The 17626-nt window shown below is 30.5% G+C and overlaps 1 protein-coding gene across 1 annotated transcript; it reads right to left on the bottom strand.

Moving 5' to 3' along the window:
* Positions 1-4734: 4734 nt before the first annotated feature.
* Positions 4735-9873, bottom strand: LOC149568273 (oligopeptide transporter 5-like). Its single transcript, XM_089817536.1, has 8 exons — positions 9714-9873; positions 9082-9175; positions 8319-8809; positions 8074-8171; positions 6595-7164; positions 6165-6423; positions 5877-6059; positions 4735-5501 (listed from the first exon to the last, which is right to left on the bottom strand). The coding sequence occupies exons 2-8, from the start codon at positions 9140-9142 to the stop codon at positions 4857-4859; spliced, it is 2307 nt and encodes a 768-aa protein (XP_089673662.1). The 5' UTR covers positions 9143-9175; positions 9714-9873; the 3' UTR covers positions 4735-4856.
* Positions 9874-17626: the final 7753 nt, after the last annotated feature.

Below are 17626 nucleotides of genomic sequence, written 5' to 3'. Positions count from 1 at the left end.
TGCATAAACAAAATAAATAAAGAAAATTATTTTGATGCAGGTTGACTTGAAGTGAAACTGAGTCACTCGGTTACCACTGAGTTCCTTAGTAACCGACCTGACTTGGTTTACACTGGATTTCTAACTCAGCTACAACTGAACTCCTTTGGTGACTAACCTATCTCGGCTTCAACTAGATCACTCGACTTGTCTTCTACTTGGATGATACAGGAGTCTTCTGAGCTTGGTTTCAACTAGCAATGCTTGGTTAGAGTATAACATTTGTGTAACATCAATGAAACAATACAATTGAATAATTGTTATCAATAATAAATAAATAAATCATTTTATATCCTCTATTTGTGTGTGTGTGTGTGTGTGTGTGTGTGTGAGAGAGAGAGAGAGAGAGAGAGAGAGAGAGAGAGAGAGAGAGAGAGTATTTCTATTTATGAGTACTTGGGGGATATGTATATAAGCTATAGTTAATTGTGGAAAAATGTTGAGGGACCAAGAAAATCTTTTCATATAAAGTTGTAATGGATCATATTTGAAGTATATTGTCTAAAGATTAGTAATCAAAGCTAGTATTGATTGTGGCAACTTGTTGAGTAGTATAATTGTTTCACAGATATTTAGATGCAATTTTATCAATTCATGTTTATTCTATAAACTATATATATTATTATACATATATTATGAAAGAGTGGTTAACTTAAGTAGTAGCAAGCCAAAGAAAAGTGAGAAAATGGGAAGTGAGCCACTATATTAAGTCACCTTAACTGGTGCCTACTTTCATCGAAATTTTTTTCCACAACAATGTTTCCTAATTTGGGTTTCCACATAAATTATAGTGTTAATTATGTTGATGCTTTTCATTTATTTAGTTCATATCTATAATAAGTTTTAGTATATTATAAGAACCTGATAGGAGAATAGATGTTAACAAAATTATTTGGAAGATATGACTTAATCATTTGAATGGTTTATGTTTTCACCATTTTAGTAAAAGTTGATCAAAGCATTTTAGAATATCGAATCTATTCAATACTAGCATGTGATAATTACTATTCACAATGTCCCTTCAAGATATTGCATAAAAACATCAAACCATGCTCAATATGTTAATGCCACATTTTCCCACCAAGTATTCTTGGCTCAATTAGTGAGCAATATGTTAATGCGACTTTTTCTTATACAATTATTTCATTGTTATCAACAACACCCTTCCTCCATGCAACAAGACTATCCCACCAATTCCTCTGTCATTTGATTGGCATTTGCCATGTGAAGAGTATTTTGGTTGTGCTATAGTAAAATGAGACAAAGAAATATAATTTTAAGATCAACACTACCTTATAATTGTTAGTAAGGTGATAACTAAAATTAGAAACTCAAATTCAAATTAGAAATACTAGAGGGAAAATGTTGTACATATCTAAGAGAACAATCTTATTCATTAATTAACTAAAAAGTAGGATACAACATATTGAATATTTTTAATTGATTAATAAATAGATCAAAAACATATAGTAGTCATTGTACAAAAAATATAAGAATTATATAACTTTATGGAATATTTTTTTTAATAAAAGACTTAGTAAAATTTATTAAAAAAATATTAAAAACTAACAACTAAACATATTTCTAAGATTTTATAAGAAACCTATATAACTAGAATTGTAAGACTATATATTTGTATTCTAGGACAAAGAAAAATTGAAAGTTATAAAAAAAAAACCCATATATCTAGAATTGTAAGACTATATATTTGTATAGTAGGGCAAAGAAAAATTAAAAGATAAAACTAGTAGTTGCACGTTTATGTACGTGCAATGATTAGCCGATAGCAATGATTTGTGTAATTGAATGAAAGGAAATAAAGAATTATTATGGTTAAATTTAGAATTATAATTAGATTAAGTTTTCAATTTAACATAATATTTAATTAGGGTTATAGTTAAGTTTGAGGTTATGTTTCAAGTTGGACAAGATTAGAGTTAGGATTATGATTCAAATATATCTTAAATTTTTAATATCACTTGGGATTAAGGCTATGGTACACAAACATTTCTAAAAATTAATTACATAGTGTAGGATTAGGATTAACTTGTTTATGTTTCAAATATATTATGATTCAACTGTTTATGTTTCAAATATATTATGATTCAACTTGGTTCTGTGTAAGTATTAGAGTTACCTAGGTTCAAAGTTTAATGTATTGGAGAAGATTTTGGAAAGTATCAAAAACTCATTTTTTTAAGGGTAAGGGTTCAATTTCTAAGTATGATTTAATAAAGTTTAATGATAGGTAAATGGTTAATTTATTAAGATAGATGGATTTATATTTTTAGTAGGTGAATACAATTTTCAATCCATAGACAAAATTGAATTAAGTTGGAATTAACATTATGTTTAAGGTTTAAGCCATAATTAAGGTCACATTGTAGCTACATGATTAAAGTTTGGATTAAGGTTTAGCCTAGGGTTAAGGATCTAGGAAAATGATTATGGTTATAATTGAGATTATGATTATAGTTAGGATTGAGATTATGGTTATAGTTAGGATTTACATAATGGATAGTTCTAAAAGTTGTGAAATATAATCATCCTAGAATACATTATTAAAATATAGGTAAATAAATGTTTATATTATGTATTATGTTGGAACTAAAATAAATTTATTTATTTTAAACGAATAAATAATTATGAATTTTTTTAAAATAAAAAGAAATATAAATTAATTTACATATAAAAAAAGTAAGTAAGTAAGTGGGTTTTATAGTGCATGACACTATGCCATAGTTTTTGGGTTTACATATGGTGACAGTGATATGACAAACATTTCTAAATTTTAAATCTTTTTTTATTTAAAAAAAAAAAATTATAAAATTAAACTATAATTATAAAACTAAATCCTATATACAAATAAAATCTCTTTATTTATAAAAGGTATGTAAATAATATTTAATTTCATGCATTTCATTTTTATCTTAATACTTACTAATTTTTTTTTTTAAAAATAGAAATAATCTAAAAAAATAGAAATAAATTTGTATAACATATATTTAAATTTTTCTTCTTGTTTGTAAATTATTTCAAATTTTAAAATCATACAAAGTTCTATTTCTATTTTTCAAAATGAATCAACATAAATTGAAAACTAAAAAACTGAAATCTAGACTTAAATGTTAACTTTCTATATTTATTCAAAAAAAAAAAAAGTATTCCTATTTTATTTTAAGTTTTTGCATACATATGATTTCAAAGTATAATTGATATGAAGACAATTATTCTATATTTTTACTTTAAACAACATTTGTATTAGAATTTTTTCAAAATGGTACAAACTAATCTATGTATATAACAAAGTTTTCTAAATTTATCATGTTGCTCTCCCTATTTGTAGTTTATTAGCTTTCTTCAATTAAAAAAATAAAAACAGTTTTCTAAATTTGAAATCATTTTTATATAAAAGATCAAATGATAACATTAAACTATAAATTTAAAACTAAAATCTACTTACAAAGGAAATCTATCTATATCTATTGAAGATATGTAATCTACATTTTTTAGTACCTTTTTATTTTTATCTTAATAATTACTAAATTTCAAATATATATATATATATATATATATTTGCTAGATATATATTTTAATTTTTCTTCTCACTTATATATTATTTAAAAATTTAAAATTATATTAAATTCTATTTTCAATTTTCTAAAATGAATCAACTTAAATTTAAAACCAAAAAACTAAAAATCTAGACTTAATGTGAACTTTCTATATTTAAAAAAAAATATAAGTATCTTATTCTATTTTATATTTTTGCAAGCATATAATTTCAAATTGTAATTAATATGAAAAAAATCTTTCTATAATTTTTTCTATAATCAATTTTTCTAAAAATAAAATCTAGATACAAATACAATCTTTTTATTTTGTTTTAATTTTTTTTTTGTATTCTATTGACTTTTTGCATTTGAAATTATAATTTAAGATAGTTTAATTTTTTAATTCTAAAATCAAAATGTATATATAAATTGACTATCATTATTATTTTTAAGATTTATAAAAAGACATGAATCATTGTCAACATATTTGATAATAAAAATAATATAATTTCAATGTCTTTCATAAACAACAAAGATATATGAGTACATATATTTGCAGAGAGATGGATAAATTTGCAAATCAAATCCAGGCTATCAAAAATGATTTGAACAATAAATTGAAACAAGCCTATAGTTATAAAATTAAGAAATTTTTATAACTGATATGATTTAGTCCTATGCATATTTTTTTGTGGTTATGCATGTATTACCATTTCTATTTGTTTCCTCAACTTCTTTATAATCTATATGCATGCATTCTGTAACTACTCACTATGTATTTATTATTATGTTAAACTTGTCAAACAATTCAAACCAGTATATAAACTTGTTATAATTTATATGTATGCATTTTGTAACTACTCACTGTGTACTTATTATTATGTTTAACTTATCAAGCAATTCAAACTAGTATATAAACTTGTGGCATTATAATACTTGCATATATGAAAAAAAATGAACATGCACAAGAAGAAAAAATAACAAAATTGTTGATAGGAAAAATCCAATAGAGCCTACACAATCTCAGAAATGGGAGAAAAACATAGGTTAGTTGATAAACATATAAGTTAAATAGAAGAAAAAATAGAAACTTTTGAAGAAGAAATAAAAGTTAGAAACTTTCCTACAAAATTGACAATGATAAAGGAAACTTCAATTTTTTTAAATGAGTAGCTCAGAACTCTACTAACCATGGTGCACCGTATCCTTATTACAAATTGCAACATGTGCAGAAGTAGAAAAGAGAAAATATTTGTACAATTATTAACTGAATTGAGGACAAATTGCAATATTATCATTAAGAGGCACACTTGGATCAGTTGGACATGCAGCAACATAACAATTATCTTGAGTGTCTGTTTGTGATCCCCACCAGTCTGGTTGCCCAGTTCCATTTATGCCAATGTTTTCATATTGCAATGTAAAATAAGCTAAAACGGCCAAGAACGCAACCCCTGCGTCCATTCCTGCGGAGAGAACGTAGTTGTGGCGAACCCACCATTTCTTGTGGCGATTGAATATGACATAATTGAAAACAAATCCTGTCAAGCCCCACATTATGTAATTAACAGCTCTTGTAGGTGGGAAGTTACCAGTGGCTCCAATAAGAATAGGCATATGGAGGTACCGCAGGAGTTTAACCTTGGGAAATTGTCTGCGGAGTAGCCAGTGTATGAAAGGTGCAAGTGCACCTATCAAGAAGAAATAGTTTTGTTTCTCATAGTTTCCTAGGTTTCCAAACATCCTTCTAGGCCCAACAAGTCCCCATATAACTGAGGCACTATAGAATACAGTGTCACCCGGACATTCGAAATTAGAACTTTTTGGGGTACAAATATTAGGAACAGTATCCAAAAGCCACCAAGATGTAAGAAAGTATATCGTGGAAGCAATGAATGTGCCTGAGAGCTGTGAATTATAAGTACACAGATAATTAGAAATCTTTTAGATAATATAATTAAGTTTGTAATATAAGAAATTTGTAACATGTGCATTTATGACATACTAAAGAATTTTCTTAATTTTCAAAAATATTGATCCTAATTAGTATTTTGTAAGGCTCTTAATATCCACCAAATAATCAGGCACCTATTTTTAATATAATCCTTTATCACACCCTCCAAAATATATTGTTTCCTATTACCTTATTTCTTATTTTTTTGCTATTTAAAATTCAGTAATATAAAGGATGCTGCTATCTTTCCTAGATTGCACTATTGACTAAATTTCAAAAAAACGAAAACACAATTAAAACTTGGATAAATTGATAGTAAAACTAAGTACCTGAACAAAGAACATTGAACGGGGAGGAATTTTCATGTAATGACCCAATTTGAAATCCCCCAGAAATGAGAGAGCCTGAAGCATGCTGATATACCCATATGTCTTGAAAGACACGTTGGCAAAGGGCCTGCCCGGATAGATGTACCCAATGATATACTCGGTTATTATATTCAGTCCCGGTTGCTGCATCCAAGTCACAAAGAGTTTCACGGCCATTACAATCAAGAAAGAAGTAAAAGATTGACATGAATGAAATTGAAGATGAGATTTCAGAAGTGAGAATAGCACCTGGTTCGTAGTGGCTGTAATGATGCCGATTGGAAGAGTAAAGAAAAAGGCAATTGCACAGGCTAATATAATTCCCCACCATGGAAGCTGAAGCTGCTTGTCGAATCCTTCGCAGGCCCACAGTGCCAGAGCTACCATCAGTACCAGCACAATCAAAAACCACCATTGTGGAACAGGTTTGTAATTTTTCCTCATCAACCGCGTGTGTACGTCCATACCTTTATCTTTAAAGGTGGCTTTTGCCTGTCGCAATATTTCTCTGTACTCAAAATAGTCGTTTAGAGTTTACAATTTTGATCAATATTTAAGCATATTCCATCTCTATTATGTGTACGATTCTATTAAAGGCAACATTGATGCAATTCTAGTCTTGGAAATCTGAAATCTTTAGTGAGAAACAAAGAAAGCAGAGAAGTGTAAACATACGTACTTGCCGTGAAAGAAGAAGACATGGCTAAGTGTGGCTGAGAGTGCTGCAAAACCCACACCGTAGGTAACAGCAAAGAAGGCGGTGAGATGAATTGGGCCGTACTCAGCGTAGGCCTTGTGCTCAAATTCACGATTAGGTCCAAGAATTCTGCTCACGTTAAATGAACTACCATCTTTGGCAAAAAGTCCTGAACTGATAATGGGAAATTTCTTGGCATCGTAAACGTTGTTCCAGTAGAGGATGGGAGTGATGATGTAGACGATGATGAAGAAACCAGTCATGACGTTGGCTATGGCGAAGAATGGACTTGCCAGAGGAGTCCCCAAAAACCCTGAAATCGTATTCCAGTCCAGCCCAAACGACCCCACTCCCATCCCATAAATGCCCGATCCGATCTGCTGAGCTGTCACTGATCTCTTCCATATGTAACACACAATTGACAGATTTGAAATCATGGGGAAAAAGATATTTGGTAGCACAAAATATGCAAAGCTGCAGGCCATCACCGTCAAGAAAAATTGCATTCTCGTTAGCCCACCTTTGGGTCTCCTGTCTTTCTCGTGTAAGGCTCTGCCAAAACCAAAACTGTTATCCTAGTGAAGTAAAAACCATTTGATCCATCTAACCAAATTCTGATTTCAATCAAGTAAACCCATTTTATCCATCTAACAAATTTTAATTCTAAATAAATCTAACAGATTCCCATTTTCAATAGGTACAACCCATTTCATCCATCCAACAAATAACCCATTTCATCCATCCAAATAATAACCCATATTATCCATCCAACAAATCCTCATTTGTTGAACTTATGCATGCGGAGTTTTCTGTTAATATTATGCGTGCAGCGACTACAACCCTTCAGCTCTTACAGCAAGAGAAGGTGGAGGGTAAAGTGGAGGAGGATGCGGAAAATGTTCTGAGACTCTACAGGTTCCTTGCTGACGATTGGTTGAATGTACTTCTAACAAAACAAACCTCTATAGAGGACAAGAAAGAATGAGGGTTTGGCTTCATTCTGGGCTTTAATTTTGGTTCTTGTTTATGCTGTTTCAGTGCAGACCCTGTGTGGCTGCTTTTATAAAAACTTTAAAAACTTTGAACATAGTTTCTTAGTTTAGCTTTTTATTTTATTTTACTATGAATAATTATCACTTGTACTGTTTTTTTACTATCATCTATTGTTCTATGATAATAGGATGCTGAACTCTTCTAGTTTACAGTTTTTGATATTGAATATAGGTGGTTAATATGTTGACTGTGATTGTGGCGCATGGACTGTCAATCTGCTGATAGAGATCTTTTCACTTTCTTAATGTTCCTTTTAGACCAATCGCCCATTTTAAACTACTTCTAATATCAAAAACAAATCCTCATTTGAAATAAGTACAACCCATTTTATCCATCTAACAAATTCAAGAGTAAAATAACACTACAATTTTCCATAGTTTGAAGAGGTCTGGATATTGCTATAATCACCTAAACAGGGAAACTTGGACAAGATTTGAAGGCCACCACATGTAAGCACCCTCCACCAGAAATTTTCGGAATAATCCAGCCCATCCAAAGCCAAGCATCTGGAAAATTGCAAACATCATGGATGCCAACCGGTGCAAGATGTAAGATTCAGTCCTAAATCCTAAAACATGAATCCCATATCCTTAATGGCAATTAAAGTTACTGGTTATCAAGTTTTAATAAATAATTTCAATTTGTGTACTCACCTGAGTAGTGACAACCAACAACCATGAGGCTAGCGGATTAATTTTTAAGTGGTAGAAGGCTCTGATGATGGTGAAAATACCGACTGCATAGACACCTCCAGTCCCTGCTGAAGCAAATATAGTTATGAGCACGTGCTCTTTCATGTTGAATGGGCCTGGATTAAGCGAGAAACCAAAATTTGTTCCAGGGATACAGAGTTTCTTCGAGGGCAGAACTGCAGCCATGAAACGAGCCACTGGGAGCACTGCAATCTGAGCAGCAACTGAACTGATTGACAATTGAATTGTTCTGTACCCAAAAAACTGGTTCAAAAATGCCAACAACGCACAACATGTGATTCCCAAAAACCATGTACGAAATGTCAGAACGGGCAGCGTTGGATCGTCTGTGACTGGCACAGTCAGCGCCACTTCTTCAATTGGTGACTGATCTTGAACTTCCCTCTCACTTTCCTTCCCCATCCCTTTCTCCTTCATCTCCATCTCAGCATCTGCATTAAGGAACACAGATTTACACTAATACTTGGGTTATCTTAAGAATATTCTAGAAACTAATATGGCAAAGTACATCCAATTTCATCTCAATTTGATTTAAGAAAGATTTAAAAAACAATCAGTCTCACTTATCTCAATTTCCTTGTTGTTACTCAATTCATTTTTGAGAAAAAAGACCAACATCACCTATTTCCTTTAGAGATATAAATCTTCAACATTATTTTTCCAAAATTTTACACATATATGTGTTTGCTCTCAAAATTGTTACCAAATGTGGTGCGATCTTTAACCAATTCTATTCCTCTCTGACTTCTCGTGTCTTCCTCCATCTTGCCAAACTCACTCCAAGCACCACAATATTACTGATACACATCAACATATTCAAAAGCTAATCAGCTCTGTAAAACCATGCAAGCATTCCGAGTTCTTATCTGACTGGAAAAGATCATTTTGATCATCTATTATGATTTTCTAATTTATAATTTTTTTTGATGGAGGGTTCAGATCTGTGAGGCAATCCAACTAGACACGAAGCCTGTGAGCTACCAACCAGCGAAGGCCACCACATAGACTTTTTAAACTAAACGAAAATTTTTATTTTGATCATCTGCTATGATTTTCTAAATTATAACTTAACTAAACAGAAAAAACTCATTTTCTATAATGCTTCTAAATTCAACTGTGTAAGTTCTCAATACTTCTAATCATTATTAGCACAACCAAAATGTACCCATTCATAGCACATGTTTCAATTATGTCTTTTATATTTACACAAGCGTGCTGCATTCTGATTGCACCATAGGCGGCATAAAACTAATAGATACTGCATAGCTGATGGAAGAATTCATCTGAATAGGAAAAAAAAAAAAAAAAATTCTTCTAAATGGATATAGATATTACCTTATACTAGCTCCACTTTTGAATGGATGAATCAAGCCTCACATTACAGAAACATATCCTCTATACATTGAGATGCAGAGACGATACAATATTAACATGGCTTTGACATCTCATTGGAGGTGTGTGTGCCTCGTTGAAAGCATGGCCTTTAAACACAAGTTTAGAGCCATTCAAAGAGACAACCTTATGACAGCCAAGCTTAGAGCGGTTCATGGAAACAACCTTATCACAACCCCGTTTAGAGCGGTTCAAGGAAACAATTAATACCAAATTTAGAGCGATTCAAGGAAACATTTAATGCCAAGTTTAGAACGATTCAAAAGGACAACCTTATCACCCCAATTAGAGCGATTCAAGTAGAGATTCTCCTTAATTAGAAGATTCTCGCTACTATCATCCTCATTCCAGTATCTTTTTTGAGTGAATCGACGTAAACTTGTTTATGATCATATAAGCTGACGCATCATTGATATCAGTAAGCGTTGACTGCTTAATTGACCGGGTCCACGGTCCATTTAACCAGGCCTTTGCCCATTTGTAGCATTCCATTTTTTTAGGGTTTGTTGTTACAAGTCCACTACCTTGGTGTTGCAAGTCCATAAGTGGTGATGAAAAATTTGAATTAGAAGTCACAAGTCTAAATCTAAAATAGTTTGATATTGTTGATCCTAATATAAACCTAAAAATACTAAAAACTACGTGTTCTTACATGTGTATCCAATCATTTCCTCTGTGCTTTTAGAACTCTTACTTTTATTTTTTTAATTTTGTCATTACCTTATCTGTTAAGGTAAAGGAAACTCATTGCCAGCTTGCCTTTCTAATTGTGTTTTTACGTTCAAGCAAGTGAACATTCAAAATATGATCCAATAACCTTATTTTACAATTATTGCAAAATATAATACAATGCATTTTGTATTTAAAATGTCTAATATGAGATGCAAGACGATTGAAAACATCCTGACGGACCCTGCATCTATTTAATTTTTAAAGATTTGTAATAATTGTAGCTTATTTTACTCCCTTCTATAATTTGAAATCGGAGAAATGCATCATAATGCAAATTTGTTGATATAATCACATTTTAAAGCTATTTTGCTCTCCTACTTTTAATAAGAATTCAAAATTTCGTTTAAATTTTATTTTATTTTTATAAATTTTAAAATAGTAATAATTTTTTATTATTCATTATTATAAATAATATTTTGAAGTTTAATATTATTTTATGTATAAATAAAAAGTTAGATTGATAAAAATGTTCTTAAATGTTTTGGTACAATAGTTTTTAGAACAAAGTAATTAAAAAACAAAAAATAATTATTAGTAACACTTGTACCTATGGAAGGTTATGTCGATAGTTTTATATATATCAAATAATGTCACAAAAAGTTTTCTAATAATATTTTCTATATACATGAATATATTTATATTAAAATATGTTATTGTATATCTTCTATCATCATTCTCTCACTACCTCTCTATCTCATCCTTTGTTCTTCACCAATCTCTCTTTAACACACACATCTTTCCCTCCTTATTTTTATCAAACTATCATTTTCTATATGAAATGGACACCTTGACTTTTAAAAATTCATAATTCAAAATTGACTTTATCTCATCATCTCTATCCTGCTCGATAGCTTTGTATCTCTTCAACCTTCCTCCTCATTTGTCTTTTTTGATATGTATCTCTCTCTATCTTTACCATCCCATTTATCTCTCTTTATTTATGCCACAGTTATCTCTCTTCCTAAGATCCTTATGTAGATATCTATTTGCATTTCTATCATAGACAACATTGGAGTAACACCCAAAATTCACTCACCATATTAAAATAGGATTTATAAGTACTAATAAAAGGAATAAAGTACATTGAGAAATCAAATAACCCCAACTAAAACAATGATAAGGACTTAGGGTTGATATTGACTTGCAGTAGAAACTATCTCCTACATATTAAAAGTCAATCATTGATCTATTATTCTATTTATCTATATTTCTATATCTTGTTCTACTCTTTTATAGTATAATTATAGGCAAAAATAGAAACACAGTTAAAATTATAAATAACTAAGTGAAATTTCATTAAAGAATCTATTCAACCACTACCAAAGAAAGCAATAAACAATGCTTTGAAAAATATTAAAGAATGTCAAAGAAACAAACAACACTTGCTGTGATTACCAAATAAGTAATTTTGAGTTAAAATGTAATAAGACTAATAAATAAGTAATTTTGAATTAAAACCTAAGACCATCAATCATTGAAAAAATGTCACAGTTGACTTATTTTCCCAACGTTTAGCCACGATAACCTTAACCTTAACATGGTAGCATTACTTCCATTAAAAGTGTTTTATCAAATCAAATATTTAGCACTATAACATTGAGTGTTTGTGCTTCTAATTACTTAAAAATTTAAAACAAATATATTCTTATTTTAAAATTAATTATATATTAAAATGCACATGATGTCTAAAAGTGGGAATACACAATAATTTGGTTGTTTGAATTTTATAACTTAACATAAATAAAATGCCCACAAATTGTAATATTTAAATAATCTAATTTTTTAAAACAAATTAAAATATATATTTAATATTTAATAAATAATAAGATGGTATATCTTAAGTAAGAGGCTAAATTATCCTTTCTTCACACTGCTAAGCTTAAAGTAGAGGCTTCCTTTTAGGGTGATTCTTGGCTTTACAATGAAATTATGGTTCTTAAGAAGAAATTGGCGGTTATGCAGAAAGAGTTGGACTATAAACACACCATGAGAGCTCAGATAGAAATAAAAATTGGTAATATCCCTAGAAAGCTCAAAGATTACAAGCATGAGCTCCATTACTTAATTAAGGAAAGTGGTCAAAGAATGGAATAGGTCACTTCTAGTTTATGTGTTGCGGCGGCTAGTTTAGGTAAGAAGAGTAAAGAGGAGATAATGTCTCTAGGTAATGTGGGGTTGGGGAGTCCAGGTGGACTTAGTAAGAGAACTAGGTAGAGTACGAGGGAAAAGGTCACTGAGGCTCTTGAGGCTCCTATTTTAGCTTTGGTTGACAATATCCAAAGTATTACAGAAGCAAGTAAAGAGGTGGCAAATATCATCAAAGAGCTATTCTAGGTGCTAGTTGTGGAACTCTTGCGTTAGTTGCTAGTCTGGGTGGTTTTACTAGTTTTTGCTTTTTGTTTTCTAGCTTTTTTAAAACTTTAGGTTCTAGGTCTTTGTAAAACTTGGTTGTTTTATATGGTCTAAACTTTTGGTTTCAGGTCCCTATAAAACCTGGTTTCTTTATTTACAACTTTAAGTTTTAAGTCCTTGTAAAACCTAATAGTGCTTAATGCTTATCTTTAGTTTTTTTTTTTAAAGAGTTTTGGGTCCCTTCAAAACTTGATTTTACCTTAATCTAAAACATTGGGTGTCCTTATACTACCATAAATATCTTACCTAGAAACTAACTTTCCAATTACATGAATATGAAAACAATAATTTAATAGACCATGAACAATAAAAACAATCTTGAATTGAGTATCTTGTGAAGTTTCAGATAAGATCTCATGTAATCTAGTTTCTTTGTATGATACATGAAGAAAATAGAAACCAATGTTTCTTGCAGACCCGTGTCATTATTTCTTCCCATTGGAAAGCCTGTATACATATATATAAAATATTGTTTCCTTGCATATGAATTTTCAATTTAGAAAATTGTCAAAGCGCTTTGTTCAGATATGCATTTGGAGGCAGAAATCAAAGTGTGTTTCATCAAAATTACTGATAGACGCTTTTCACATTGATATTAGAATATGGATTTCTCTTTGCAAGTACTTAGTAGTACAAATAAAGTGTGCAACTATGAATTAAATCAAAAACATCAATCTCATTCAAGTGAGATTTTAAGAAATGATAAATTCTCATGTGCTAAAACCTTAAATTGAATGTGGAGTTTCAAAATCATATAAAAATAATAGTTCACTAATTTTAAATATGAACTAAGAAATAATATTTTGATATATAATATTTTTTTATTAGTGATGTATAATATTATTGCATTTGTATTCTAAAATATACTTACAACAAGAAAGTGTATCAAATATAAATATAATTTATAGTTTTAATCTATATTTGATAATAAGTAAAATATATTAAAGAAAATTGATTCTTTGATTTCCCATATAAATTATGAATAGTAATTTGTTCTAAAATATAATTTGCACCTCCCAATTTAAAATATAGTACATCTTTTATAGGATTTTAAAACAAAATGGATAGCTTTATTTGTAATTTTTGAACTGTACCGCAATTTTTTTGTGAGAATCAAAAACCCTTTTATTCCAAGTCTTCTTCTCTCCATGCTGCTTGGATTGCTGGCCCATCTTTCATGCTTTGGCATATCTGGTTGGAGAGGAATCATCGCATATTCCAAGATGTTCGGCTTGGTGTTTTTCATCTTTGGTGGAAAATATCACATTCTCTCCAGGAAACTATTCTTGTGAAGTGTGAGCTTGATGGGGGTATGGATCCGGTTGATCTTGCTATCTGTAATCGCCTCAATTTTCATCTGCAGGATGGGGTTGCGGCTCATAGGTTTCCTTCTATGTCCAGGCAGCTTCACCATCAGAGGAAGGGTCGGGTTAACCGAGATGGGCACTGGACTCCTCCTCCCTATGGAGTTCTGAAAATTAACACTGATGGTTCTTCTCGTGGGAATCCTGGTCCGGCTGGTATTGGCGGAGTGGCTCGTTGTAGTTCTGGGAATGTTAAATTTTTCTTCTCAATTCATAAGGGTGATTATACTAACAATCTCATGGAAGCTCAGGCTATTTTATATGATGTGGAACAGTGTTGCTTGTGGGGATGGAGTAAGATTATTTGTGAGTCTGATTCCCAGGTGGTGGTGAACATGCTTTCTTCGCAAGAGCTTGAGGATGTTAGTTGGCAGTTGGCCACTGTTGTTAAGCAGATTCTTTTCTTCTCTTCCTCTTTTCAGTTCATTAGGTTCAAGTATATTCCGCGAGAATGGAATAGACCTGCTGATTGTTTAGCCAAATGGGCTTCTAGTCATGATCCGGGTTGGAATATTAGGGATAGGGGGCAACTGTCCTTTGAGATGGTGCAAGAATTTGATGATCTTGTTGCTCAGGATCGAGCTCCTTGTTGAGCTCTCCTTGTTGTATTCCTTTCTGTCTTAATAAATTTTTACCCCTCTTTTTGCAAAAAAATAAAAAAAAATGATATTGATAACTTTATTAGTATCTATTTTCGTTTCTTTGCTCTTGAAATAAATTTGCTACACAATGAACGTGGTGCTTTCTGCAAGCGGTGTTTTCCTTTGTAATTTGGTGGCAGTCGATTGAGAATGAAGCACAATCATAAAGAAAAAGGTGAGAGAAGGTTGTGAAAGGAAATGACTTTCTGTAAAACATTCTAACAACACATTTCAATTACTTGTTTGGTTATCGCTTCTACCATAGGAGGTTTTTTAATTAATTAATTACATGAAAGGCGAAGTTGTTGTCATATTCAAAACACCAACCCACTCACTAAGAGCTAATTGCATGCATCTTCTAGGGATCAATGAGTATCTCATTCCACAATCAAATCTCTTAAGCTAGAAATCTTTTATTTCGACTGTTGCTTATCCCCTGGCCGACGGTGAGTGTTTCGATGATTTCGAGCAAGCAAATTATGAAATTTTCTGTGGGACTTTTGGTGAAAAATATGGTAATGAATTTTTTATTGTACATACTAACTGTTAGAAATATAAATCACAACTCTAAAAATTTACTTGGCACTAACAATTGCCGAGTGATAGGCAGTAGGTGCTGAGTTAGCTCGGCAGTAAAGGGGAATGCTTGACAATCAAAGGGAAATGCTCGGCAATAATTGATGCCAAGTGAGCTCGGTCCAAACTGAAAAATTATAACTTAAAGAGATTTCAATGTGAATGCTTTCACCATTAAAACCAAAGAGCCAAAGCTTGAAGCTTCTAAACAAACTTCTCAAATGCAATGAACAGAAAAGAATGACAATGGATTCAAGTATGCCTGTTTGCTTTCTATTCAACTAAGATAAAAAACATTACAAAATTTGGGAGCATTGGGCTTCAACCAGAAAACTCTAAAATAACCCTAAACTGGTTATGACTGCATAAAATGGTGCCTGAAGCAATCACTACTTCAACAGAACAAAACCAACAATGACGAACTTACAGAGTGAACAAAGGAAACACATACAACTGGAGACAAGCTTCCTTCTGTCTCTGCAACAACTGGATCTGTTGATCTCTTTCCTTTTGCTTTTCTTTGCTCTGCAACTTTATGCTCTACTCTTCTTCTAACTTCTTCTACTGGTCGAATGAAATAGGACATTCCTTTTGTCATGCTTCCAAAAATAATTTCCACCTATTTTTTCAGATTTCAAAACTCACCCACTGCATTTATGTTTTATGTCTGTTCTGGAGTCCGTCACGGGTAGGTGGGCATTTGGCTCTAGGGGAAAACAACCTCTTGCATTTAATATTCCAACACCAAGCATGTGTAAATACACATTACCATTAACCATTTCTTATTTTTAGACGCCGGTTTTTATTTTCCATTTTTTTGTGGTATCATTTTTGGTTTAGCAGCTATAGAAATTTGAGCATTCAAGTCAATGATTTGAAGGAGTGAATCCTATTGGCTTAAAAATGATTTACTTATTAAAATTAATCTATAATAATATATTATTAAATTTTATTTATTTACAATTATTCATTGTTAAGGTTATGGTTTGTGTTATGTCTGGTTCATGATTAGGTTTTATATAAAGGTTAGTATTATGGTTAGAGTGACAGTTTTGATTAGAATTACAATTTAGGACTAGTATTAAGATTATGGTTATGATCATGGTTAGGGTTAATGTTTATATAATTGTGTATAATGGTTAGAATTAAGATTATGTTTAGCACCAAGGTCAAGATAAGATTCAAATTAGATTTATAGTTAGTTTTATGGTTAAAGTATTTTCCTTCGAATTATGATTAGGATCATGATTTAGATTGAGTTACAATGGTTAAAGGTTCATTTAGAGTTAAGTAGATGCATAATTATTTTATACCTATTATTTTTCTATTTTGCACAAACACCATTGACTAAATAAATTGCCTACTAATTCTATTACTAGTTAATAAATATATTATAAATATAATGTGAAATAAAATGAAACAAGAGCAGGAGTCCTGCCTATTGTTAAACAAAGAGAGTTAAGAGTTGAAAAAAAATTGTATAACACGTCATACTTGTAAAAATAATAATAATAATATCACAATCTATACAATAAGTTCTTTAAAACTTTGAATAAAATATGATATATATATATATATATATATATATATATATATATATATATATATATATATATATATATATATATATATATATATATAGAATAATCTTGATTCTTATATTTTGTGGAGGTTAATTTTTTAAGAGATAGATTTTATATGAAATATATTTATTGAAACATAATATTAATATTTATCTCTATATTATCTAAAAGGAAAAAAATATAGCAAAAATATAACCAACCAATTCTAGAAAAAGACAGAGTATTTAAAAATAAAAATAAAAATAAGATAACTCAAGAACATTACAAACATAATAATATAATAAATTATATTAAATTTTTAAAAGAAAAAAAGAAAAAAACCACTACCAAAAATACCACCAGCTGATTAGGAAAAAGAAAAAGCTTTAAAAAAATTAAAATGAAAATAATATAATTCAAAAACATTATAAATATAATTTAATATTTTAGAATGCATCAAACTACTTGTAAAAAATAGGTGAAAACATAAGTCTCCTCCTAGATATAGGTGAGACTAATAATATAAACCAATATAAAAAAATTGCTAAAATGAATAGAAAAGAAGAGCA

The sequence above is a fragment of the Cupressus sempervirens genome, chromosome 3 (genome assembly GCF_028749045.1).
Source record: "Cupressus sempervirens isolate cs-2001-9-10 chromosome 3, ASM2874904v1, whole genome shotgun sequence".
Taxonomy (NCBI): Eukaryota; Viridiplantae; Streptophyta; class Pinopsida; order Cupressales; family Cupressaceae; genus Cupressus; species Cupressus sempervirens.
The sequence above is the reverse complement of the archived record's forward strand: the minus strand, read 5'-3'. Positions and strand labels throughout refer to the sequence as shown.

Bases quoted from the DNA above. Each gene is read 5' to 3' on its own strand.
- LOC149568273 (XM_089817536.1), bottom strand. From the start codon at position 9,142: ATGGAGGAAGACACGAGAAGTCAGAGAGGAATAGAATTGGTTAAAGAT. The intron at 6,060-6,164 runs GTGCTATTCTCA...ACTTGGATGCAG, and splicing joins TTACAGCCACTACGAACCAG to CAACCGGGACTGAATATAAT. The intron at 5,502-5,876 runs GTACTTAGTTTT...TATAATTCACAG, and splicing joins GTTCAATGTTCTTTGTTCAG to CTCTCAGGCACATTCATTGC.